Genomic DNA, 28,000 nt, shown 5'->3' on the forward strand with positions numbered 1-28,000 from the left:
GTGTCCAGGTTCAACAATGAGTTACCAAACAAAGCAGACCTTTTTAGAGAGATAAATAAAGGTATTTAAAACAGTAATATGTCATACAATTATCTCACAGTGCGCTTTCTGTGCTCTAGCTGCTGCTGCTGCACTACAAGGCCAACCCGGACGCTCAGGACAACAACAGCAACACGCCGCTGCACCTGGCCTGCATGTACGGACACGAGGACGTAAGTCACACACTCACTTGGTCTTTTATTCTCAGCACTTCCTCAGCACACATCCTGTCTAATCTTACTATAAACTGATTAGTCCAGTGGCCCCCAGCCCAGGGGGCGTAGCACAACATTCTGGGCCCTGTAGAAAGGCATTATCGTGCCTGGGTAGCTCACCTGGTAGAGCGTGCACACATTTACAGAGGCTCAGTCCTCAACGCAGTGGCCGCGGGTTCGGTTCAGACCTGCGGCCCATTGCTGCATGTCATTCCCCCCTTTCTCTCCCCTTTCAAGTCTAATGGTGCGTTCTTTTTGTCTTGTAATCGCGACTAGTAGCTCGAGCGTGACGTCACATCCGTGTCGAAAAACGAATAACCAGTGGGGTTGTTGCGTTCTTTTTGTCACACAATACTACGAGTCGGAGAAAAGATGATTTTTGTAACATTTTTAGTAACATTTAGGATTCTATTCACCCAGTTATTGACATATTACACACATATATTTCACAGTTTGATACATGAAAATTACGTTTTGGTTAACGTTAACGTTAGGCTACTGCTCTGCTTTCTGCTCAAGACTCAGCTTAAAGCCATTGTTGTCATAGCAACCGAGCGTCTCTAGCCAATTTCAGCTGCACAAGCTACAAAATAACTAATCAGGCGGTATTTAACTCCTAATAAGACTGTAGAGACATGCCTATAGGTAGCAGTATACAGCGCTATGTTTAACTCCTAATAAGACTGTAGAGACATGCCTATAGGTAGCAGTATACAGCGCTATGTTTAACTCCTAATAAGACTGTAGAGACATGCCTATAGGTAGCAGTATACAGCGCTATGTTTAACTCCTAATAAGACTGTAGAGACATGCCTATAGGTAGCAGTATACAGCGCTATGTTTAACTCCTAATAAGACTGTAGAGACATGCCTATAGGTAGCAGTATACAGCGCTATGTTTAACTCCTAATAAGACTGTAGAGACATGCCTATAGGTAGCAGTATACAGTGCTATGTTTAACTCCTAATAAGACTGTAGAGACATGCCTATAGGTAGCAGTATACAGCGCTATGTTTAAATCCTAATAAGACTGTAGAGACATGCCTATAGGTAGCAGTATACAGCGCTATGTTTAACTCCTAATAAGACTGTAGAGACATGCCTATAGGTAGCAGTATACAGCGCCATGTTTAACTCCTAATAAGACTGTAGAGACATGCCTATAGGTAGCAGTATACAGCGCTATGTTTAACTCCTAATAAGACTGTAGTGACATGCCTATAGGTAGCAGTAAACAGCGCTATGTTTAACTCCTAATAAGACTGTAGTGACATGCCTATAGGTAGCAGTATACAGTGCTATGTTTAACTCCTAATAAGACTGTAGTGACATGCCTATAGGTAGCAGTATACAGCGCTATGTTTAACTCCTAATAAGACTGTAGTGACATGCCTATAGGTAGCAGTATACAGCGCTATGTGTACGACTTCTTCATTTGGTTACAACAAAGACAAAAGTGCTTAAAATTGTAGAAAACCACAATGTTTACTACGTGTGATGCACGACATAGCCATCTTTGAAAGTGAGCTCGGGGTCCTCTGAGTTCAGACGACTTGAAGAGTCGTAAATACGACCTCGGGGGGCGTTCTTTTTGCAACTTCCGGGTCGTAACTCCGGAAAACAACTCGTAAAACGACTTCGGTGGACAAAAAGAACGCACCATAAGCTGTCCTATCAAAATAAAAGGCCTAAAAAGCCCCTTAAAGAGTATTAAAGAAAGGCATTCTCTATGGGCCCCTCCCTGCATCCACAGCTATTCATTCTAGCATCTTTCTGGGCCCTCCTCACATGAGGGCCCTGGGTACTCAGTCCCCTTTCCACCCCCAGTCAGACACCCCTGCCCCAACCCTTTTTTTTTTTTAAATCTTTTGACCTTTTAATACAAAGCAATGGCTGCTCATTATGGAATGCATGACTATAAACTGTGTTCGGCCAGTTTTTAGAGGCCTAAAACTCAACTTTATTTCACAAAAAAAATCCCTTTTTGCTTTCTTCTGAATGTGCTGTGAGACGTTTTAGCCCCCGTCCTTATGTCTTCATTTACTTTGCATATTCATCACACTTTACTGGTTCAGATCTTCAAACTGGATTAACTATCAATTTCACCTGTGTACGATTGGGGGCAATTACTTTTTCACAAAGGGCCAGTTGTTGTTGGGCAACTTTTCTCCTTCAATGAATGAAATAATCATTTAAAAACTTCATTTTGTGTTTACTTGGATTGTCTTTGTCTTATATTGTCTTTGTGTTATATTAGAAGAGAAGAGGAAAAAAGCTCTTTATCGAGTGTAGATGAGAACTAGTTGTTTGTGTGTGGTACTTGTGTACGTGTATATACATATGTGTATGTGTATATGTGTGTATGTCTATATATTTGTATTCATCCGAAAGATTTCTATGTGCAACAGGAAGATGTTTGTTAAATAAGTAAATTTGTGGTGTCTTGCCAAAATATTTGGCATGACACAAAAATAAAATATAACTAACTAACTAACTAACTATTAAATTTTGTGTGTTGTGTGTGTCAGTGCGTGAAGGCGTTGGTGTACTACGACCACCAAACGTGCCGCCTGGACCTGCACAACGACAAAGGCGACACGGCGCTGCACATGGCGGCCCGCTGGGGCTACGAGGGAATCATCCAGGTGCTGCTGGAGAACGGGGCGAGCACCGACCTCCTCAACAAGAGCAAAGACTCGCCGCTGCAGTGTGCGCTCAACTCAAAGGTCAGCAACACGCGGGAACTAAGGCCGGCTGCACGCTGGCTGCGTGGCGCGAGCGCGTCAGCTGCGTGGCGTCTCCGTTTTTATTTCGGCTCCCATGTTGACAGGTTAGAGCTTGCACGCTGCCTGCGTGACACGCGCGTCTCAGAAATGCTAGAAATAGGACCGATGCCTATTTTTCACGCGACACCCAAGCGTGTTAGAAGCGTTTCCATTCAAAATACAATACAAAAAGATGTTTATATGTCATTTTGACAAAAATCCATATTAATAAATTATATTTTGATGTTTGAAAGTCTCTAGGTTTTGACATAAATGTCATTTAAAAAAATAATAATAAATAATTATCGATTTTCAAATATTGCACGAAATATTCTGGAGCCTATTTTGCTGTCAATACTGCTGACGTTGTCTTTGCTGTAATCAGATCAGTATATATTTATGTTTAACATGAAGTATGCTACTGCTCGAGTGCAGTAATCAATAGGAAACATACGAATGCAAGCAGCGGCGCCGCGTCAGACACGTTTCTGGTGTGTAAAGACGTAGAAAACGCCACGCAGCCGCCACGCAGCCAGTGTGTAGCCGGCCTAAGGTCGCTTTCACACCTGAGCTGTTTAGGCCGTGTAAAACCAACCCTGGAGCACTTTGCCAGATAGGCAAAGCGACATCGTATTCATTTATTTTCATTCACTTACAGTACAGGCCAAAAGTTTGGACACACCTTCTCATTCGATGCATTTCCTTTATTTTCATGACTATTTACATTGTAGATTCTCACTGAAAGCATCAAAACTATGAATGAACACATATGGAATTATGTACTTAACAAAAAAGTGTGAAATAACTGAAAACATGTCTTATATTTTAGATTCTTCAAAGTAGCCACCCTTTGCTTTTTTGATAACTCTGCAAACCCTTGGTATTCTCTCAATGAGCTTCATGAGGTAGTCACCTGAAAAAATCGTTCTACGCTTCAAAGGTGTGCTTTGTCAGGGTCTTTGTGGAAGTTTTCCCCTTATTAATAAAAAAGCAAAGGGTGGTTACTTTGAAGAATCTAAAATATAAGACATGTTTTCAGTTATTTCACACTTTTTTGTTAAGTACATAATTCCATATGTGTTCATTCATAGTTTCGATGCCTTCAGTGAGAATCTACAATGTAAATAGTCATGAAAATAAAAAGGAAACATTGCATTGAATGAGAAGGTGTGTCCAAACTTTTGGCCTGTACTGTATTTTAGAACGTGTTGTTGGCTGTGGTTTGTTTTACCCAGGTTGTTTTATTTAGTTTCCCTGTATTTTAACGCACTGTTAACAGATTTCATGTTAAAAGACAATTCGGCCGCAAAATGAACCTAGGGGTTAATAACACATGATTACCGAGTCGACCGTTCTCTGGGATCTGTTTTCATGCTAATCGAATGTGACCAGTTTTAGCCCAAACCGCTAATTAGCTTATAGCGCTAGTCGTCAGGGCAGAGAGTAAAGTTAAAAGAAATCTCTATTTCTACACCACTAACAAGGCTCAAAATAGCCCCACACTTCCACGGTAGCATAATGAGGCTCCCTACATGCAAACCAAAGCATTGAGAACTTTGTAAGTGTACAGACAGTTTATTAAAAAGATAGTTTAGAAAGACAGTACCGTTCACGTATACAGGCAGGCGCCATCTTGGGGAAAACAGCCACGACCAGTCAAATGACGAACGTCGTGCAACCAGTAACCAGTAACATAGCTCAAGCGCGGCGTTCCTTTAACCTTTTTCTTTGAACAGAGAGCGCCATCTAGTGAGAACTCAGAAAATAAAGACAGTGGTTCGCGAAGCTTCATTTGACCATCGCTAGTATCGAGCTGCAGTCGGCTTGTTGTTTGACAGACGGGACCAACTTTAAAGACCTTAAAAACTTGTTCCCACGTTTTTCGCCATCAGTCTTTGAAGCCAGTTTGATTAATGTGGGAACCGACCGACGGAGACAGTTTACACGCCCAGCTGGCTGCAGATCAGAGAAAGAAAGCAAGGTTGACTTCATCTAAATGGAGCTCTGTAGTTTCACTAATCTGATCAGCTGGCGCTGTTTCCAGGAACTGAAAGTGTTTGAGTGGGAACAGAGTCGTGGGAACAGAGATCACTGATCCTTTACGTCACTAAAAATACTAATACCACACTGTTAAAATACTATGTTACAAGTACAAGTCCTGCTTTGGAAATTAAGTAAGTTAAGTAAAAGTCTTTAAGTATAATCATTGATCATCATAGAGATGATTGATACTATAAATAAAATTGAATTGAATCAGGAAAATGTACTTAAAGCAGGGGTCTTCAATGTTTTTAAAGCCAAGTACCCCCTAACTGAAAGAGAGATGGATCAGGGACCCCCTACTACATATATTGTATAAAATGAAGTTGCTTATTAAACTGGGCCTACAATAACATGTGGGCAGCCTAAAGCCTTTATACATACATTTTTTGCATGGAATACTAAGCGTTTGAAATAAAAAAAAGAATTGAGCCTTATGAATGTTTTCATTTTAAACCATACATGTGGCACAGTAAATCCTCAGGATTAACTATATCTGTGAATGGCTACCTTAGTGACTACCTTACATAGGCCAGTAAGCCTATCATGGATTAATATTTGCTAATAATATGTTGGATTCATTGAAAAAAACATTCATTTTTAATTAAAATAATAATAATTTGGAGCCCCCCCCCCTCTCCCCCCTAAGGGTCCCGGACCCCCTGTTGAAGATCCCTGACTTAAAGTATTAAAAGTAAAACTGCTCAATGCAGAAAAATCCTCCCATTTTAGAAACTGGAAACGATCCAAACAGTCAATCATTAAGCTGAATTAGTAGGCTGTATATTTATTATAAACTACATGTGTTTTGTGTGCAAAAATCTTAATGTGTAAAGTAACTAAAGCTGTAACAGATGAATGTAGTGGAGTAAAAAGTGCAATATTTCTGTAGCAGAGTAGAAAAAGTAGAAAAGTGGCATGAAAAGAAAAAGACTCAAGTACAAGTACCTCAACATTTGTACTTAAGTACAGTACTTGTGTACATGCACTTAGTTACATTCCAGCACTGCTCGTAGGCAGCGTTCACCCTGCAGCAAGCCTGACCTCAGATCAGCTGAAATATTAAAAATAGATGCTGAAACATCACGCTGCTGATACAAACCTATTTGTATAAACAGTGTTGCACATCCTGCACTCATCCATACTTCTCAAAGTCCGGACCAAACAGCAAGTCAATCCAGACCCGGCCCATACTACAGGTTATGAATACCGAAGTGTAACATTTTCTATTTTGAAATAATCTGTTTCGGGGGGGCATTTTCGGCCTTTATTTTTGACAGGACAGCTGAAGACATGAAAGGGGAGAGAGAGGGGGGGGGATGACATGCAGCAAAGAGCCGCAGGTCGGAGTCGAACCGCAGCCCACTGCGTCGAGGGGTAAACCTCTATATATGGGCGCCCGCTCTACCTACTGACCTATCTGGGCACCCTTGAAATAATCTTTTAATTGATCATAAATTGTTAGTGATGTTGAATATACATGAAAAGAAATCGGCAAAAAAGTTGAACAAGGCCACAAAATACACCGGAAAAAAAAATTCCTTTTACTGCAGGAAGCTCAAAAGAAATGTACCGTTGGTTAACGTTAGCGCATTCTATGTAGCGGTACCCAGACTGGTCCAAAAGTCGACCAGAAAAAGTTGCTTAAAAGTGAGTGATTAAATGTGTTTCTGTTATTGCCATATCATTCCTTCCTTAGTTATTCCTTATCCTGGGTCAGGTCTACTTGTTGTCCCCAGAGTCAGAACTAAACAGGGGGAAGCAGCGTTCAGTTTTTATGCTCCACATATCTGGAACAAACTCCCAGAAACCTGCAGGTCCGCTCCAACTCTCAGTTCTTTTAAATCTAAGCTAAAGACCTATCTTTTTGATGTTGCTTTTCTTTAAATAATCTATTTTATTAACTTTAATTTCTTATACTGCACTGTAACTTTTATTCTTATACTGCACTATCAGTTTTATTCTTGTTTTAATTTGTTTATTAATGTTTTAAAATTGTTTTAAAATGTTTTCTAACTGCTCTTTAATGTTTTATGTAAAGCACTTTGAATTGCCCTGTTGCTGAAATGTGCTCTACAAATAAAGCTGCCTTGCCTTATTATGACCATTCTTTAGTACAGCCACTGTAATTCTGTAAAGTGTCCTTGGGTTTCATGAAAGGCGTTATATAAATAAAAGTTATCATTACTATTATTATTATTATTATTATTATTATTATTATTATTATTATTACTACTGACCTCTGACCTGGAATAAAAATCAGATGCAGACCTATCAGTTATACGTTTGAGAACGCCTGCCATACAGCCTCTTCTTCCTTTCTTAATGTTATAATTTGTATATGTATGTGTTATTTGTTTCTGTATTTATTTGTTTATTTCATTATAATGTTTTTTATGTACGCACCATAGACTAAAGCAAAAAAAAAAAAAGGTGCTACGTACCTGGCAATAAATCTGTTTCTGATTGTGGTTTTATCTTCCCGTAGATCCTCGTGTTGCTGCAGTCGACTCAGAACGGCCGTCAGCGCAGCGGAGTCGATGTGAGTCGGATCTCCTCTCATGACTCGATCAAGTAAACCCCGAGGGGTCAGAGGTCACAGCGCCAAATCTTCATGGGGACCGTAAAAAGGATCAGTGGGTGCTAGAAAATAGGGCTCTCCTCGACTAAAGAAATTCCTATTAGACTAACACGTGATTGTTGTTCTGGGGAAAAAATAGTTTCTCCGCAAAGAATAAAAAAAACCACTTTAAATTAAGTTAGACCACAGAAGCTGATAAGTTCCTTCGATATACAGTAAGTCATTCAGCTTGAAGGAGGATTTAAATTAAAAAAAAGAGGAATAATCGAAACAAACCAAAACAAAAGATCAGATATTTGGGTTTTCTTTCAACTAAATTGCCAAATAAAAAATAAAAACCTTTGATGGTTCCCTACAACGCTCTTTACAAGTAAAATAAATGATCAGTTTTTTTAATTCAATTTCATCGCATTTGAAAAAAGAAATGATAAAAGAACGTTGAAAAACCAAAAAGACAAAAATATCGGAAAAAGATTCAAGAACGTGGGGGGGACAAAAACGTCAAAAAGCGCAGAAAAAAATCAACCAAAAACTTGTGGAAAAAAAAAAGGGACAAAAAAAGTTAGTATTTTAAATTTTGACCCAGAAAGTTTCCTGGTCGACAGGAAGACAACGCAAGGGTTAAGAGAACAGCATGGCCGCCATGTGTGGGGAGCGTGTGGTAGAGTGAGTGAGAGAGTGATGCCGATTAGCTTCGGAGCGAGTAGCGACTCTAGAGCCCTAGTGAGAGAAATAAAGTGTCTCCCCTGTCCTTTCTGACCATGGTGGGAAATCTGCAGCAGGAGAAGTTAAGCCTCTCCTTGATCTCATGTTGTTTCTGGAGAAGGAGAACCAGGACATGAGTCGGGTGGGGGGGGGGGGGCAGGATGAGGAGGAGGGAGGGGCGAGCTAGCCTCCGTTTTTATTTGAAAATACTTCAAACGTCAACAAGAAGTGCCGTCACCCAACATGGCTTAGAGCACCTTTTAAGTGAAGAGTCTGAATACTTCCTCCATCACTGGTTGTAATAAGTGACTTTTATTTTAATAATCCAGTAGAAAGTGGAGGATCAGATACAGCAGAGCAGAACGTAGACGTGAAGCAAAGTGCTAAATAAATATTTAATTTCTCGTCTCAAAAGCACTCATGCAGCATATTGCGTCCCCTAAAAACACTTTTAATTCAGATCTCTGTTCCTCAGTACTGAAAATAAAACTGGTTTTGTGTCTGGTTTTGACCTCAGAGCCTCAATGAAAGTCCTGCGTTGATACAGTACAGGCCAAAAGTTTGGACACACCTTCTCATTCAATGTGTTTTCTTTATTTTCATGACTATTTACATTAATTCACTGAAGGCATCAAGTGTCCATGAATGAACATATATGGAATTAGTGTACGAAATAACTGAAAAAATGTCTTATATTTTAGATTCCTCAAAGTAGCCACCCTTTGCTTTTTTTGATAACTCTGCAAACCCTTGGTGTTCTCTCAATGAGCTTCATGAGGTAGTCACCTGAAATGGTTTTACCTTCACAGGTGTGCTTTGTCAGGGTTCATTAGTGGAAGTTTTTCCCTTATTAATAAAAAAGCAAAGGGTGGCTACTTTGAAGAATCTAAAATATAAGACATGTTTTCAGTTATTTCACACTTGTTTGTTAAGTACATAATTCCATATGTGTTCATTCATAGTTTTGATGCCTTCAGTGAGAATCTACAATGTAAATAGTCATGAAAATAAAAAGGAAACACATTGAATGAGAAGGTGTGTCCAAACTTTTGGCCTGTACTGTATATATTTTTTTATCTCTCCTGTGTCGTGTCTTTCTCAGTCTCCCAGTCGCTCCCCGCTGACGTCGGACTGCAGCAGCAGCCGCCGCTCCTCCGTCTCCAGCACCTCCTCCCTGGGCTCCGAGGCCAAACCGGAGGGAGAACGGGTACGACACAGAGAGGTAACGGACTGCAAAACGCCCGACGCAACAGGAAACACTCTGAGGGCGCTTTTCACACTCTGGTCCGAATCAGTTCATGAGTTTGTAAACTTGGAGCGTTTTCCCCTCTGTTTGGTTTCACACAGTGAAAAACCCTAGCGTACCAAAACCACGCAAGAACATCCCCCCCTGAGCTAGAGCACATTTGCTACATCTACAGTACATGCCAAAAGTGTGGACACACCTTCTCATTCAATGCGTTTCCTTTTTATTTTCATGACTATTTACATTGTAGATTCTCACTGAAGGCATCAAAACTATGAATGAACACATGTGGAATTATGTACTTAACAAAAAAGTGTGAAATAACTGAAAACATGTCTTATATTTTAGATTCTTCAAAGTAGCCACCCTTTGCTTTTTTTATTAATAAGGGAAATAATTCCACTAATGAACCCTGACAAAGCACACCTGTGAAGGTAAAACCATTTCAGGTGACTACCTCATGAAGCTCATTGAGAGAACACCAAGGGTTTGCAGAGTTATCAAAAAAAGCAAAGGGTGGCTACTTTGAGGAATCTAAAATATAAGACATGTTTTCAGTTATTTCACACTTTTTTGTTAAGTACATAATTCCATATGTGTTCATTCATAGTTTTGATGCCTTCAGTGAGAATCTACAATGTAAATAGTCATGAAAATAAAAAGGAAACGCATTGAATGAGAAGGTGTGTCCAAACTTTTGGCCTGTACTGTATATCTCATTTCAATTCAGAATTTTGACTTTAATCACAGTATTCTGACTTTAAACTCAGAATTCAATACATTTTTATCACATGTGGCCATAGGCGGAATGGTAGTCTGGCAGTTCTGGCGAATGCCAGAAGGGCCGATTCGGGCCGCTGGGAAAAAGAAGCGTATCGCACTAGTTTTACAAAAATATGCAAGACTGTACGGCTGCAGGCCAGAGCCTCCCGTCTGGTGCCGTCTGGTTTCTAGTTTTCAAAATAAAAGCTTGCGCCTGGTCCGTTATGTCTTCGTACTCCGGTGTTTAAGTATGTAATAATATGTTTTAAATAGGCAAGCATTGCCATTCTATTCTAAAATGGTGCCATTATAGTTTATTTGAAGCTTTTATGAATTGCTCCAATTGTTTTTCCCAATATTTAATTATGAATGCCTCATGCTGCTGCTGCCATAGTATCACCATGAGCCTGGTTTTTGCAATTATAAAGTAAATAACGTCCCCTTCCTGAGATTGGGCCGGTAAGGAATGGAATTGCCCAGTCCGCCCCTGCACGTGGCCCTAATCTTCTTCTGTACATTTTTATGTAACCTTTTAAATATACAGGTAATCTCATTTAGACACAGGGTCTTATTCTCTATTCTGCAATACACAACATCAGTTATCTATATTTTTGTAACTTATTTTATGCCTTTGTTGTTTCATGTAACCAACTGTATGCTTTTTTTTCAATTCTATTAATTAGTAGATTTCTGGACTTTTGTAATTGCTTATAATACATTTTCTTCACTTCCTTACCTCACATTCCTTCAATAAGCCCCTAGGGGTTTTTCTTACTCTCACCTGCAAAATCTTTTTTATTTTTTATTTTATCTTCTTGTTGTGTTTCTGTTGTCTGTTTAATTGTGAACATACATAAATAGTTACAGACATATTACAATAGTATACCGGTACAAGATTAACAAAATAATACATAAAATGAATGAATAAATGAATAATGAATAAAATGTATAAACCAAAGTTGCCATGTAGACTTAAAACACTAAAATATAAAACCAAGAACAAGATTGCAAAGATTTTGGTGCCCTTTAAAATGAGTTTAAAACCCCCTGAATCATTTTTCAGATATTGTTTTTCGCGAGCGACGTCGCTACATTTAGAAAACATCCCTGTGGCCGGGTTAGCTCAGTTGGTAGAGCAGGCGCACGTATATAGAGGGTTTACTCCTTGACGCAGCGGCCGTGGGTTTGACTCCCTTTGCTGCATGTCATCCCCCCCCCTCCCCCTCTCCCCTTTCAAGTCTTCATCTGTCCTGTAAAAACAAAGGCCTAAAAAAAAGAATGCATCCCTAAGTTTGCTTTCACCAAAAGAAAAATGCAACAATGTCCCCGAATTGCTCCGAGTCTACCGAACTATCGGTGCGAAAGCTCCCTAAATAACCTCAAGAGACCTTTTCACCTCAAAGTCTCAGAAACCAGATCAACAATAGTTTTGCAGTAGTAATATCAGCAGCAGCGAGCCCCCGCTGTTTCCACGGTGTAGAAATTCTCCTCGTTCTCTTGAACGTCAGAGTCGCTGGTGCGGTGAATCGGGTCTTTATGTGGCGCTGCGTGGAGGGGAGGCGTCTGAATGCAATCCTCTCCGGACGTTCACAACCTTTTGCCGTGAATATCCTCAAGAGAAACAAAGGGACACGTGCTGACTTCATGACTATGTTGATTCTGTTTGGCAATGCAATATACATTTCCTGATGCCTTTTTCTAAAATCACAAGTCCTGTTCATGTACTTCACACAAACCTGTGGTGTGTTGTAACTGCCCCCCTGGTGTTACCCCCTAGCCGTTAGTCAGGAAGACGTGATCCTTTGAGACTCTCGTCTCTCTCTGTTGACTGTTAATTAGAGCCCGACCGATGAAGGATTTTTAAGGCAGATATCGATACAAATATTGAGTCCTTCCAGAGTTTTTTTGTGATTGTTGCGGGCAAAAAGCCTTGATTATGCGGCACGTTTTCTTAAAAAATGCGATGGAATATGCTCTGTGATATTTATGCAATTTTATGCGATGAAATTGTGGGAACTTGCAAAAATTGTGGTTTGATTAAAAAAAAAAAAAAAAAAGTGATTTTCCCCCCCTCAACACCCTGCTTTTTGATGATGTTCACATCGCGTAATTACGTCACTTCATAAAGTTCCCATGGCAACAGGGGAAAATGGCTGCTCTTGTGTGAAGTAAAGGCAACATTTTTCAACTTTCTGCTGAGATATATTACGGGACTTTTTTGCAACGAAAATGCGGGGATTATGAAATGCAAGCCCCGCATATTTTGCGCGGAAATCGGCAATTTATGCGGCAAAAGTGGAAAAATGCAACCCCAACCCCTCGGTTAAATATGCGGACCTTGGCTGATTATGTGTTGAGTTATGCGATCGCATAATCGGACTAAATATATTTAGGGACTAAATATTTGGTGATATAAAAATCCGATATTCCGATATATCGACCGATGTGTATATATATATTTTTTTTATCCAGAAACGTGTAAGAAAACATAAACAGATTAGTTATTTGTAGTTATTTATGAGTCCTCACTAAAATAATATGATAATGCAGTTTAAAAATAAACTTGTTTGTTTTATTGTCACAACAGAACATCAAAATATATTAAAGTTCTAATAAATAAAATGTATAAAAACTTAAGATATGAAACTTAAAGTCCTTTGAAAAAAAACACAACAACAAAATAAAAACATCTAAGTGTTGCCAGCAGGGCGCCCTCTGGTGGACAGACTCTGAAACGCCAACACTCAGAACACGGTTGAAGGGGGTTTCGTCCCATTTTATTTTTTAAATATTCATTTATCGGCCGTTAAAAATGCCGATACCGATAGTTTGGAAAATGCCTAATATCTGCTTGCCGATATATCTGTCAGGCTCTGCTGTTGATACATATTTAACAAACCTTACTGTTCACTTCCCACATCGGCAGGTGGAGAAGCTGCTGCGTGCCGTGGCGGACGGTGATGTGGAGATGGTGAGAACAAAGTCCAAACGGAAGCAGTCGCATTTTCCTCCATCTGAATATTCACATCTGTAGAAGTGAACGCACTAAATGCTGTGTGTGCGTTTGTGCGCGTTCAGGTGCGTTACCTGTTGGAGTGGATGGACGAGGAAGAGGAGGACGAAGCGGAGCATCGGTCCGAGGCTGTGCTCTGCCACCCGCTGTGTCAGTGTCCGAACTGCGCTCCCACTCAGAAGGTAACGGAGCGGAGACTAAATCCAAACTGTTGTGTTAAAACCGTCGGTTAAAGCGCCCATATTATACTCATTTTCAGGTTCATAACTGTATTTTAAGGTTGTACCAGAATAGGTTTACATGGTTTAATTTTTAAAAAACACCATATTGTTGTTGTACTGCACAGCTCTCTCTCACTGCTGCAGATCCTCTTTTCACCTGGTTTCTGTTTTAGCTACAGAGTGAGACCTCTTTTCATCTTCTTCTTCTGTACTATCTTTGATTGCACTCGCACATGCTCAGTAGCTCAGATGTAGATCATGTCAGCTAGCTCCATAGAAGTAAAAGACTGTTTCTCCAACTTCAGTCAGTTACAAGACAGGATTAGCTGGGAGACTTCTTCTAAATGAGGGCGCACATGGAAGTAGTTCTTTTGTAGATTATGGTGAACTTGTGTGTGTTGTAGCGGTGCTTTGCTATTGAGAACGAAGTACCATGCTAGTGTTAGCATTACGCTACGAGCTAACTGTTGCGGTTAGCCAGCTTGTTTCGGATTGTGACGTCCCAGTCCGAGCCGATTTTGAACAGCTCACTAGGAGACTGAAGGCAGGACACATTCAGAAACCGTATCTCACTCAAAACAGCATGGATGGATTTTTTTCAAAGTGTGTATGTGTGTGGAAGCACCAGAGACACAAAAGAACACCCCAAATCACCAGAAAAAGTGTTTTTTTCATAATATGGGCACTTTAAGAAGTTTGAATGGATTTGTCCCTGTGCGTGTCCTGCAGCTGTCCGTCCTGCAGGCCGGAGCTCTCGGGGTCAACAGCTGTAACGCTGATGGTTTCACGCCGCTCCACGTCGCCGCCCTGCACGGCCACGCCGCGCTGGCCGCCCTGTTCGTCCGCCACGGAGCCAACGTCAACGCCCGCAACAACCAGAGCGCCACACCGCTGCACCTGGCCTGCCAGAACAGCCATGTCCAGGTAGGAGGGAGAGTTAGTCCATATCGATGACGTTCCTATCAGGGGCTGTTCAGGGATGTCATTCTTTTCAGCCAGATGTCCCCTTCCTCTGTCTCTGTGTTGGCGTTCTAACCTCCGACTGATTTGTGAGGACTATGGTTACCTGCTCCTCAGATCTCTGCAGGGTAAATCCAGACAGCTAGCTAGACTATCTGTCCAGTCTCAGTTTTCTGTTGCACAACTGAAACTACTTTTGAACGTTACACACGTTCCACCAAAACAAGTTCCTTCCTGATGATATTTAGCAGAGGCAACGTCATTGTGTCCAGGGGCTTAGCGCCGCCCAAGACGATTGTGATTTGGTTTTAAAGAAATGCCAGTAAACCAGAGCATGTTTTTCTTTTCAGCCAGACCCTCCTCCGCAGCGCTGTGGAGGAAGGTCTGGCAATGCGGGACTAGAGGGGAGTGGAACGAATAAGGAAGGAAGCTGTCAACAGATGCTACAAATATATTTAGCGACCGCTGGTAATCAGAAGTTTTTAGACTTTTTCAACAGGAAGAAAAGACAAAACAACCAATTATCTTAAACACAGGGCTATAAGAAAACCGAAATAAGATACCCAGGTCAGGCAATGAAATACAATTATACAGATAACCAATGAACAAATATGGCAGACAGAGTAAAAGAAAATGAACAGTAAATAATAACCAAATAAATTTAAGTTAAAGGGATACGCCACCGTTTGTTGAAATAGTTCTTATCATGGTCTCCCCTAGCTGTAGATAGCTGGGCCAACGCATTGTTTTAGTCCGGTGCAACACTAGCTAGTTAGCTTAGCGTAGTGAATGGAATCCTATGTTGCCGGTTAGCATGTTGTGAGTAAAAGTGAGCCAACAAAAGACAAAAAAAACAACATAATTACTTGCACTGAGACAAGAAACGCGTTGGCCCACCTATCTACAGCCAGGGTAGACCGTGATAAGAACTATTTCAACAAACGGTGGCGTATCCCTTTAAGGAATTGTAGATAGCTACAGTATGTGTCAAATATCACAATTCAACGTAATGACGGATCGAGCCAGAATGTAGTACAGTTGCTTTAGGGACCCTTGATAAAGGAGATGTAATTCCCCCACTTAGCGTTGCATTTCTCCACCTGGTTGGTCAGTCTGAAGGAAAGAGAAAACCACACCCTGGCTGGCGGAAAGGGTGATCGCTTTCCATCCGGTTACAATAAGTTGCGACTGCAATTTATTTATTTTTATTCAAGAGCCCCAGATTTAAAAAAAAGAAATGGTAGTCCGCAAAACGACACCTTAGATTTGACAGGGTGCGGACGTTCTTCGGTTTGTTGTGTCGCATTGAACATGATGTCACGCCAGTTTCACGATTCAGACACGCTCACATAAAGATGGAGGAAAGAAAATATATAAACGGCACATACAGTAGGGGAGTGATTTTGGAAATGGCCTTTGTTTTTGTTCTGATTGACCAGTGAAGATATCCAAAGGTCTTTTCATTTAGATAGACCGGTTGCTGTAGGAGAGGATGTGGATGAAATCGTTGACATTTTCTGTTGCGATATTGACATATATTGTGTTGATTCTAATAACCATTTTTCTTATATTTTAAACTTTAATACTAAAACCTTTGTGAAAGTTTTCCCGGGAATAGATGCCGAGTCATCCTGAGTGCTTTCTAAGGCAGCAGGTTTCCTGGTGGAGGTAACACGGTTGTTATTAAACAGTGCTGTGTTACACTGTTGTGTCACACGAGTGATAAAAATACACTTTTTACAGTGGCCTGTTATGTTGGAAGTGGGTCAACCACAACCGGTGATATCTCTCTGCCATCAGGAAGTCTGGCTCGTGCTTTAGCCAGGCTCACTTGCGCCACCGTGTGGCAGAAAGACAGCGGCGCACAAAAAAGATTTAAAATCTGTGATATTTTTAGATTTTTCTATGTCAACAAATCTTGTGTTCAAACTAAAACCAACAGTGGATGTATCTCCTGACAACGTGTGTGTGTGTGTGTGTGTGTGTGTGTGTGTGTGTGTGTGTGTGTGTGTGTGTGTGTGTGTGTGTGTGTGTGTGTGTGTGTGTGTGTGTGTGTGTGTGTGTGTGTGTGTGTGTGTGTGTGTGTGTGTGTGTGTGTGTGTGTGTGTGTGCTTGTTTAACTATATTTGTGGGGTCCAAAAACCGGGAGTCCAGTATACTTGTGGGGTCCCGACCAGCTTTGTGGCGCCAAAATGCTGGACCCCACAAGTTTAAAGGGCTGTTTGAGGGTTAAGACTTGGTTTTAGGATTAGGGATAGAATTAGGTTATGGTTATGGTAAGGGTTAAGGTTAGGCATTTAGTTGTGATGGTTAAGGTTATGGTAAGGGTTAAGGTTAGGCATTTAGTTGTGATGGTTAAGGTGAGGGTAAGGGTTAAGATTAGGCATTTAGTTGTGATGGTTATGGTTAGGGTAAGGGTTAAGGTTAGGCATTTAGTTGTGATAGTTATGGTTAGGGTAAGGGTTAAGGTTAGGCATTTAGTTGTGATAGTTATGGTTAGGGTAAGGGTTAAGGTTAGGCATTTAGTTGTGATGGTTAAGGTGAGGGTAAGGGTTAAGGTTAGGCATTTAGTTGTGATGGTTAAGGTGAGGGTAAGGGTTAAGGTTGGGCATTTAGTTGTGATGGTTATGGTTAGGGTAAGGGTTAAGGTTTATGGTTAGGCATGGTTGAGGTCGAAGGTGATAGATGGTTAGGTAAGGGTTATGTTAGGCATTTAGTGTGAGATATAGGAGGGTATGGTTAAGGTTAGGGCATTTGGTGATGGTTGCGGTGAGGTAAGGGTTAAGGTTAGGCATTTAGTTGTGATGGTTAAGGTTAGGCAAGGGTTAAGGTTAGGCATTTAGTTGTGATGGTTAAGGTGAGGGTAATGGTTAAGGTTAGGCATTTAGTGGTGATGGTTAAGGTTAGGGGTGGTTAAGGTTAGGCATTTAGTTGTGATGGTTAAAGGTGGCGGTAATGGTTATGGTTAGGCATTTAGTGTGTGATGGTTAAAGGTTAGCGTAGGGTGGATGGTTATGGTTAAGTTAGTGGTGATGGTTAAGGTTAGCGAATGGTGGTTGTGATGGTTGGTTAGGCATTTGAATGGTTAAGGTTAGGCATGGGTTAAGGTTGTGCTATTAGTTTGATGGTTAAGGTTAGGGTTGGGTTAAGGTTAGGCATTTAGTTGGGATGGTTAGAGTTAGCTAAGGGTTAAGGTTAGGCATTTAGTTGGGATGGTTAAGGTTAGGTAAGGGTTAAGGTTAGGCATTTAGTTGGGATGGTTAAGGTTAGGTAAGGGGCTAGGGAATGCATTATGTTGTGACGGGTCCCCACAAAGATGGGGCCACAAACGCTTGTGTGTGTGTGTGTGTGTGTGTGTGTGTGTGTGTGTGTGTGTGTGTGTGTGTGTGTGTGTGTGTGTGTGTGTGTGTGTGTGTGTGTGTGTGTGTGTGTGTGTGTGTGTGTGTTGTGTATCACAGCCTGATGTATCATAAAACAATACAACTGTTTAACAAGTGATGGATAATGAAAAATAATAAATAACGCCAGGCTTTAAATTAACATGGAGGATTTTTATTGTATATTATTTCAAATTTACTCAGAAATGAGACTTAAAATATAGAAAAGAAAAACTCCCTCAGCTTGTCATAAATTATGTCATATAATATCTTAATTGTGTGTGTTTGTATCCTCGGGGTGTGTTTTAGGTGATGAGGTTTCTGCTCGAGTGCAACGCCAAACTGAACAAGAAGGATCACTATGGCAACACGCCTCTGATACAGGCCTGTCTCTGTGGAAACCTGGAGACAGCCACCACCCTGTTACAGGTAAACACTTGATCCAAAGGTGCTCTAAGCGATGTTGGGTGACGTCACTTCTTGTTGACGTTCAAAGCATTTTCAAACAAAACGAGGCTAGCTCGCCCCTCCCTCCTCCTCATGCTGCCCCCACAGGCAGCTAGCAGATAGTGAGGAGATGTTTTTTACAGTGTGTTCAGGAGACAGGCAGCTAGCAGATAGTGAGGAGATGTTTTTTACAGTGTGTTCAGGGAACAGGCAGCTAGCAGATAGTGAGGAGATGTTTTTTACAGTGTGTTCAGGAGACAGGCAGCTAGTAGATAGTGAGGAGATGTTTTTTACAGTGTGTTCAGGGAACAGGCAGCTAGCAGATAGTGAGGAGATGTTTTTTACAGTGTGTTCAGGGGACAGACAGCTAGCAGATAGTGAGGAGATGTTTTTTACAGTGTGTTCAGGGAACAGGCAGCTAGCAGATAGTGAGGAGATGTTTTTTACAGTGTGTTCAGGGAACAGGCAGCTAGCAGATAGTGAGGAGATGTTTTTTACAGTGTGTTCAGGAGACAGGCAGCTAGCAGATAGTGAGGAGATGTTTTTTACAGTGTGTTCAGGGGACAGGCAGCTAGCAGATAGTGAGGAGATGTTTTTTACAGTGTGTTCAGGGGACAGGCAGATAGTGAGGAGATGTTTTTTACAGTGTGTTCAGGGGACAGACAGCTAGCAGATAGTGAGGAGATGTTTGCTGTATGTGACAAAAAAATGTTGTAGCCTAAAAAACGTGTGACATCGCTTAGAGCGCCTTTTAAGAAGGAGGAGAATCTTCTCAACACACTTCATCCTTCAGTTTATCACAAACATTCAACATCAACACATCTGGAGATATGTGGTTTTCACTTGAGGGTAAGGGGAAGAAAAACTGTCATCATTAAAAGTAACTAAAGCTGTCAGACAAATGTAGTGGAGTAAAAAGTACAATATTTACCGCTGAGATGTAGTATGAAGTGGCAGAACATGGAACTACTCAAGTAGAGCTATAGCGATTAGTCCACTAACTGATCGACACACAAATCTTCACCACCTATTTTGATAATAGATAGTAGTTTTTCAAAATGTCAGTAAAATTAAGTTTTAAGCCTCTCTAATATGTAGATGTCCTGCTCTTTTATGTAGATTTCCTGCTCTTTTCTGTTTTATATCGCCTAATAAACTGATTATCTTTGGGTTTTGGACAAAACAAGACCTTTTAAAGACGTCACCTTGGATTTTGTGAAACTGGGATGGACATTTCTACTTTCTGACATTTTATAGACCAAACGAATAATCGATTAATCAAGAACATAATCAGCAGATTAATAGAAAATGAAACCAGTCGGTAGTTGCACAAGTATTTAGGTAAGTACCTTGAATTTGTACTTAAGTACACTTTAACAGCATGATGAAACCAACAATGTAATGTCTAAGAAAAGGACAGACACACAGACACACATACACACACACACACACACACACAATGCCACAGAGAAGATGCAGTTTCTAAAAGACATTAAATTGCTTTTAATGAGAAACTGCTGTGTGTGTGTGTGTGTGTGTGTGTGTGTGTGTGTGTGTGTGTGTGTGTGTGTGTGTGTGTGTGTGTGTGTGTGTGTGTGTGTGTGTGTGTGTGTGTGTGTGTGTGTGTGTGTGTGTGCGCTCAGAGTAATGCGTTGGTGAACGTGGCGAACCTTCAGGGGAACACGGCTCTCCATGAGGCGGTGCGGGGCGGACACCAGGCGCTGGTGGAGCTGCTGCTGAGGGGCGGAGCCTCACCCGGCCTCAGGAACAAGAGGCAGAGGACGCCGCTGGACTGCGCCTATGAGCTGGGCGGAAAGGTGGTGCTACACACACACTACAACGACACTGAAGCCCATTTGACTAAACGGTCACTGTCTCCAATCTTTACTACATCAAATATGCTGCATATCCGTACAGTATGTTGTGCTAACCATGGAAAAATGTGTTATTCTTGTCCGGTAAGATAACGTATGTATACGTACTAATGTTTAAATGTCTCATCAGTGCACAGGAGTAGTAACATTTGAATTTCACACACTGTCAACCTTTTAAAGATTTTTTTAATATATTTTTTTATATGATTCAGAGCTATAGAGCAATATTGAATAAAGCATTAGCAGTGATGAATAACAATATTAGCAGTAACATTAACTTTTGAACGTTTTCTTCTGCAGAACACGGAGATCCTGAGAGCGCTGCAGACAGCGTCCGGGCTTTCTCCCGACGCTGAACCAATCAAACTCCTCTCTGTGCCCAAAGGCGCTCTGGGTAATTCATTTCAAAATCAGTTCCTCTTAAAACTACAGTAGATAGAAAGCGAAGTAAACGCCAGAATTTCATATAGAGTGAGACCTCTTCCTGCAGCTTTCCCTATCCCCTCTCTGTCTGTAGAACAGCCAATAGGAACGCTCTCTCTCTCTCTCTCTCTGAAATGCCCTGCGATTGGCCAAAGTCTCCCGTCACTGTTCTAGACTAGGCTCGTTCGAGATGAGCCAGCCCTGCGGACGAACGGTCACCGGCGATCGGCGCCCAATGCACGCCGCTTAGATTTGCGTCCGACCTGTGGGCAACGGTAACCTCACGAGATCAAGGCCTCTCAGCTGATCTAACAGCTGATTGGTTCAGAATCGACTCAACAGGATAACCTTTTTATTGTTTTTCAATTGGAGGGATTGTAACTGCTATTTGTCTGATTTAAAGGCTTATTCTGTACAGAACACATGCTGTGACGTTTAGAAGTCAGAGAGACTAAATCCATTCAGATTACACTTCATCTACAGTCTGTTCGTTTATTAATATCAGCAACAGATCACATGTAGAGCAGGATGTGTTTCTGTGACTTCCTGTTCAGCCTGAAGGCTGCTGTAAACCGTCCGACTTGACAGGCGAGGCGCAGTTCATCTCGAACGAGCCTATTATCATAAGCCTGGAAATAGCCAAGAGGTTGTGTAGGAGTCTAGTTTTCTCTCAAATCACTTGAATTGCAATACGCTGAGAGACTATTATGGAATTTCTGCCCCAAAAACGCCAAAAATAAAGTGCCTACCACAGCTTATTAATCCATTCTGAATTTTCTGATTTATTTTCAGCCTCATTTCAAACATTTCATGTGTTATTATCAGATGTTCAGTCATTAGGTGTCACTATTTATTTATTTTTTTTAAGCAAAACTCTCGTATGTTAAATTCTGTCCATCATTACTTAGGATTTGATTTCCCTTGTTGTCGCTGCAGCTCATTCGTTCGTCCAGCGCCTGCGGCTGCAGGATCACGCCAACGGCCGGAGACAGAAGCTGGCCCAGTCCATCAGCAGGTAGCCGCTCGCCAAAACCCCTCAGCTCTCTCACAAACCGCTAACAACCATAAAGTTATTACATCTACTGTGTTCGGATGTGCTCTGATTCAGGATGCAGCAGATGAAGAAGGGTTCCTCTGGTCCTCCCTCCAGGTGTTCACCAAACCAGAACCAGGTACTGTAGAAACATTTCAACTAGTGCTGTCCAACGATTCAAATATTCAATCGCGATTAATCGCATTAATGTCAATTAATGTTAACTCGCAATTAATCGCATATTTTTAGCTTTATTTTCTTTTTGTCCCATTATTATTTTATTTTATTTTTTTCTGATTTTAATGCTCTTATCAACGTGGAAAAGCGGAGAATTCGCATCAGCTGTATTCTTGGCCATCAAGTGGTATTTCAGACTTTAGTAGTAACATACTGTACAATAGAGGGAAGAATATACATATAGGCACATATCAACATAATATACAAAAATACAAATAAGACATAATATCAAGACAAGTACACATGGAGTGGGAGTGCAAAAAGTAATAGTGCAAAGTAGTGTGCAGGATGCATATTGGAATGATAAGTATGTAATGTGTAGAGAAGTGGGTGGGTGGCCAAAGTGGGGGTTTCGTCCAGTAGAGCATTGTTTCTCAAATGGGGGTATGGGGGGTATAAATGTGACATTTGTGTCGTCTTCTTTGGACCTATTCTTGCCTTCCCTCCTTACTGTCCTTCTATTTTTTTACAAGTTTCTCGCTTATGTCACTGTTTTTGATTCTTTTTTCGACCTATTCTTGACTTACCTCTTTCCTTTCTACCGTCTTTTTCCAAGGTTTTGTCTTTTTTTTACAGTTGTTGTCTTCTTTTCTCATTAGCATTTAAATATGTTTTCAGGTCCAAGGCTGTTGTTTAGTAAAGCTATCGGTGACAGCGCTGTACTGTTCCTCTTTATAGAGACTTTTTTTTTTCCTACCAAAAATGATTGGTCCTGGTCAGGGGGTACTTGGCTTAAAGAAACAATTCAAAAGGGGTACATTATTGAGAAAAGTTTGAGAACCACTGGTGTAGAGTGATGGCAGTGGGAAAGAAGCTGTTCTTATGTCTGGTTGTTTTTGTGCGCGGGGATCTGTAGCGCCTGCTGCCAGAGGGGAGGAGGTTAAAGAGAGCATTTGCAGGATGTGTGGGGGTCTTTGGTGATGTTCTCTGCCCACTTCCTGGTCCTACCAGTGTACAAGTCCTGGAGGGAGGCCGGGGGGGCACCAGGGGGGGGGCACCAATTATCAGCTGTCCGAATTGTGTGTTATAAACTGCGTTTGTCCTGTTTTGTAGATGCCCCAAACCAAACGGTAATGGGTGTGCAGAGGATGGATTCAATGGATGTGAATATAGTTCTAGTGTCTTCTTTCCTCTGGGACAGTAAACTGAGTATCTTTGAGGACGCCATCTTGGGCTTTTTGGGGAAACGCCGGTCCACATTTTTGACCATTTTCTGACATTTTAGAGACTGTTGTGCACAGTGGTTAAATTGGCTTTTGTAGGGAGGGGGAGCCCTTATTTACGGGGAATGGTCGTCATTCAAAATCGCGTCGTAAAATGACTTAATGTGTTTTTACACCAAAGGGGCTCTTTTTCCAGTATTAATGTGTAAGGTAGGGTTGATTAGTTCAAACAAAGAGAAATACTTTACAATTCACTTACTTTATTATTATTTCTTACCTTTTTATAGGCTAATGTTAACAGGCAGGCAACGGATTTCACCCTTGGAAAATGTATGAAATTGAACATGTTTGAAAATATTGGTTGGCAAATATGTAAACATCTTTTAAACAAGAAAATTATGTTGATTTAAGAGAATCAGAAACCACTATTATAGCCTTTTTAACAGTGATTGGCTTGCCCAGCTTGTTAATAGCCAGTGTATGTTCATTTTAGCTTCCAGTTTGTTAGATGGCACCAACATTTGGTCTAATCATAACTGGCCTGGCAACCAGGCCAAGGTTTTGCTTACAGATTTGTGTGCTGACTTATGATGTGGGGGGTCTGGGGGTCCTCCCCCAGAATTTTTCAGCATTAAACACTATATTTCCTGCATTTTGGTGAATTTGTATGCATCTACTTCTACCTTTTTCTGAATAAATATGCCTGAAATATCTTTATGTAAAGGGAAACATTACAATCCAAAAATAAAAACATAATGGAAAATATTGCAGTAAGGCTGTCAGGCATTCTGTATTGCATTCATCTATTTATTCTCCTTTAGATCGACTTTTCTAATTATATCTGAGTCAGCACACATGTAGCTTAGGCCTAATTTATTCTTCCCTCTTTTGCATCTTTTGTTGGGGAAGTAACCTCTGTAAATGTGCATATGACAATTTTTCACCTCAGTGATACATTATTCATTTAATAAATCCCTGGACTGTAATATTTCAGATGTTTGAACAAGATTTCTGCTCATGTCCAAAACTTGAGTTGATTTTGCGCCATTCAAAAATATAACTCATCCCACCTGTGCTCTCTGAGATTTGGAGGAGTCGGGATATTTTGTGAAAAATAAAGTTGTAATAGGCTATTAGCCTACAAGAATAAAGTCACTATATTTGCAGAAAATAATGTACCTGCACGTAGTCTGCGCGCAACGCGATTGGTCTGCTGATACGGTAGATCTCAGACCGTCTGACAGACACAGAGCGCCGTTTGAGACGTTTAGGGAAGTGGCTGTACGCTGCTCTACATCGGAGGTGGAAACCCGAAACTTATAGCAGAAATGCACTGAGCACAAACGCGACACATTTGCCGCAGCATGTCGCCAGCAGAGCGCATCCATAAACCTGAAGCTGCCCAGCTTTTTACAGCGAGAATGGGCACAAAGCGACGTCCAGTTTCATATTTGTCAGTCAACACTTCAAAATACATTTGGGGCTGAAGCCCCGGCAAAATGTTTGATGCTGAAGGAGACGGAGCTGAGCTCCGGCAGGGTGTATAGTGGACCTGAGGAGGCGGAGCTGCGCTCCGGCCCAATTTAACCTCTGGTTGTGCATCAAAGGTGCACCCCGAATTCAGGTCACTTCAGCCCCAACCTGTAAATATGCAATGAACACACAGAGACCTAGTACATTCAATTGGCTTCTGCAGAAGGAGAACAGCACTTCCCTGCAGACTCCTCAGTCTACCCTGGCAAAGTGAGTTCTGCCTCCTTCCTCTTTCGGCCAGCTTTTATTAGGCTAAATTCACATACACATCAATGCAATGACCTGCCTGCCCTATGACTCATTCGACACCCTTTACACAGGATGTCTGTCTAGCTTCTACACAGCTCATGTCTAGTTTCCGATTGGATGTTACTATCTTTTTGCATCGGTGTAATCGAAATAACAACACGTTGTTATTCCTACCCTTCGTCCCACTTCTAAGAATCTGGTTTGTCTTGTACATCTGTTTCCTGTTTTTGGGGGTCAGCATTCGGTCAAGAGCGAGAGTCATACTTTCCTACTTCTCCATATGCTGCTGCAAGCACTACCGCAGATCTATTATTGCTCACACCTCACAATTTATGACATGATACTTTATTACAGTTCTTATACCTCTGATAATGCATGATTGACCTTATAATCCCACAAGACCAAACAACTAATCCATAAATGAAAAAAAAAAAAAAACTATAAAAATAATTGTATAATTGTTAGATGCAGCCCTGATCTGATCTTTCATTTTTTTTTTTTTTTTCCTGCCCAGGGGAATCCGGACAGGCCGAGGTTGAGGCGCGGGGAGACGGTGGAGGTCAGCAGCCCCTCGGCGAGCCTCGCCGCCGGGCCCCGGCCGAGAGAGCGGCCCCTGGGTCGCTGTCACACCCTGGACTCGGGAGAACAAACGCCGGAGCCCACACGCGCTCCGGACACGCCCGAACACACTCCGCGAGAAGAGAGGGATCGGACAGACGACGGGCACGCTGACGGAGACGACGCGCAGCCTGACGCCAGTAACACCCACTCCGCCGGTAGCGAGACCTCGCCGCCTTCGCCCGCCGATGCACCGGCGCGGGGCGACAATCCGTTTGAGCCCCGTCCCACGCACACTCCGACCGATTCTTCCTGCGCTTCACGTGACTGCGCCGAGCGAGCCGACGCCACCGGCCAGAGTCTCCGCCCTCGGCACGGAGAGCCGGAGCCGTCCGACGATCACGCCAACGACGAGGCTTTGCCGTCCGAGGACGCGGACGGAGACTCGGGTCCTTCCCGCCCCGCTGAGCTCTGCCCCGCAATCCAGTCTGACGGAGGCGACCGGAGAGACGGGGACCGCACGGAGTCGAATCCCGAAGGCTCCGACTGAAGTGGACGGAGACGTCGCGAGGATTCGTACAGGGAGATCATAAAGGAGCACAAAACTGACTTTGCCACGAAAGTAACACAAACGCCAAAAAAAAAAAAAAGAGACTAAAAAGAAGCAATGAGAGCACACGACTTGAGATCGACTCCACGCGGCCGACCGTCGCTGCAGCCGTAGCGGTAGAAACTACACCGCCAAGTCGCGTTTCTGTGGGCTGACTTCTACTAAAACAGTTCCTCAACCGTTTTACATTTTACAGAAACATTTGCCAGCGTGGAAAAGTGCAAGCTCCTCCTCTCACCCGAGTTTAGAGCACTTTCTTCTTCTAGCCTTCACAGAAAGGGGGGAAAAAAAGGGATGCAAACTGTCGTTTTAATTTGCGTGAATGTCGTTGATTTAGTTTTTGATTCAAGCCACCAGACTGTAGCTCTGACCTGCACCAGACTTCATTTGAAAAACACCTTGTTTTACTTGAATACTAGTTCGTCTTTTTTAGCGTTATAAATTTATAAGTGAATTTACAGTTTGGTTGGTTTTGCCTGTTTTCCCTGTTTAACATTGTAGCCTACTCCACTTATATATTTTTTAATTAGGATTCTTTTAATTTTTATCTATGACTCTTTCTGACGGCAGTGTGTTCAGAGAGGTTCAGCTTCTCCTGAATGGGAGAATGTGTTTTTTTTTTGTCAAAGGATCACACAGCTGTTTTTTTAAAAATGTTTTTATTCCAAGCACAGATTGGTCAGCAGCGCTGAGTTGTTAAAGAGCAGAAGAAAACGTGCAAAACCACCAGAGAGAAGAAGAATTCAAACTGATTTAATACAAATAACATTATGAAACGTTTGCAGTACTGTAGAATTGTCACCATCAGCGTTACTGTTCACAATAATGTCCACTGTGTGTGTGTTTGATTGTAGTGAGGACGAAGCGTCAGTTTAAACCGACTAGGGCTGGCTTAGAATAGTCAATCCTCCATTTAAAATCAATCTTTGTGTGCGTGATACAGGGCTGCGCAATTTTAACGAAATCGCAATATGAACTAGTGCAATATCCAAATCGCAGAGGGGCGCAATATTTGTTAAAAGGCAAAATATGTGTCAAACCGTTCTAAAATAAAGTAATATGGTGGTGCGGAGACGTCCCGGCCTACCAATCGTATCCTACAGACTACAGAAAACATCTTTGTTTGGTACAGATCCTCACAAAAAAAATCACACTTCATATTTTAATTTTTTATATTTTTCAGTGAAAATGAGTGATACAAAAACGACCATTCCCTCCAATATCGTGAATAATTTCGCAATCGCAATATCAGTCAAAATAATCGCAATTAGATATTTTCCTAATATCGTGCAGCCCTAACGTGATCCGATTTTGATTAATAAAATCTAGAAATCTATTTTTTTAATACTTGCATTTTCACAATGGATGTATTAGCAAAAAGTTCTTTTAAACTAACTTTTTTTGGGGGTCAATTCTTATTGTAGACATCATTATAAAGACATTCAAGGGTTGCTTTTTGCTTGTACAATTTACAGCAGAAGATATCTGAGAATCTTTAATATCTAAGCAAAATTAGCTTTATGACTAAAAATTGTCCTGTTACCTAACTGATATTGAATCGGAAATGCAATCGAATCGATTCGGGAAATCATTGGCGATACCTTCAGCCCTAAAACTGTGGGTCAGTGTTTTCACGGTCGACCGTCCGTTTTGTTTCCACTCTCCTTCGATGTGTCTACTGTATTTGAGAAACACACACACACACACACACACACACACACACGGAAATATTCACTGAGTCTCCAGCAAAGCAGCGTCTTTGTAACCTTTCAGTGTCTTATTTAAGATGGAAAGATGTCAAACCCCAATCAGAGGTCCTAATTATTTTTGTATTCTTTTTTTTTTTTTATTTATTTTCATGTTTGGATGGTTTAAAAATGGTGAATGTGCCTTATTTAATTCACACTCAAATAACCAATAATAAAGCTGGCATTGAGACTAGTTGTAT

At 41.5% G+C, this 28,000-nt stretch overlaps 1 protein-coding gene across 1 annotated transcript in view; it reads left to right on the forward strand.

The window, feature by feature from the left end:
- The window catches only part of ankrd27 (ankyrin repeat domain 27 (VPS9 domain)), a 74,184-nt gene extending 46,191 nt beyond the window's left edge, over nt 1–27,993 (forward strand). Inside the window, exons 15-27 of the mRNA XM_039808138.1 lie at nt 120–212; nt 2,784–2,981; nt 7,549–7,602; nt 9,449–9,568; nt 13,281–13,325; nt 13,433–13,549; nt 14,318–14,512; nt 18,235–18,354; nt 20,016–20,189; nt 20,547–20,640; nt 21,606–21,684; nt 21,778–21,841; nt 25,399–27,993. Coding sequence (XP_039664072.1) covers nt 120–212; nt 2,784–2,981; nt 7,549–7,602; nt 9,449–9,568; nt 13,281–13,325; nt 13,433–13,549; nt 14,318–14,512; nt 18,235–18,354; nt 20,016–20,189; nt 20,547–20,640; nt 21,606–21,684; nt 21,778–21,841; nt 25,399–25,992 — 1,947 coding nt within the window. The 3' untranslated portion in view covers nt 25,993–27,993. The remainder of the gene's footprint in view (nt 1–119; nt 213–2,783; nt 2,982–7,548; nt 7,603–9,448; nt 9,569–13,280; nt 13,326–13,432; nt 13,550–14,317; nt 14,513–18,234; nt 18,355–20,015; nt 20,190–20,546; nt 20,641–21,605; nt 21,685–21,777; nt 21,842–25,398) is intronic.
- The last annotated feature ends 7 nt before the right edge of the window (nt 27,994–28,000 follow it).

Source organism: Perca fluviatilis, chromosome 8 (genome assembly GCF_010015445.1).
Source record: "Perca fluviatilis chromosome 8, GENO_Pfluv_1.0, whole genome shotgun sequence".
Lineage (NCBI taxonomy): Eukaryota > Metazoa > Chordata > Actinopteri > Perciformes > Percidae > Perca > Perca fluviatilis.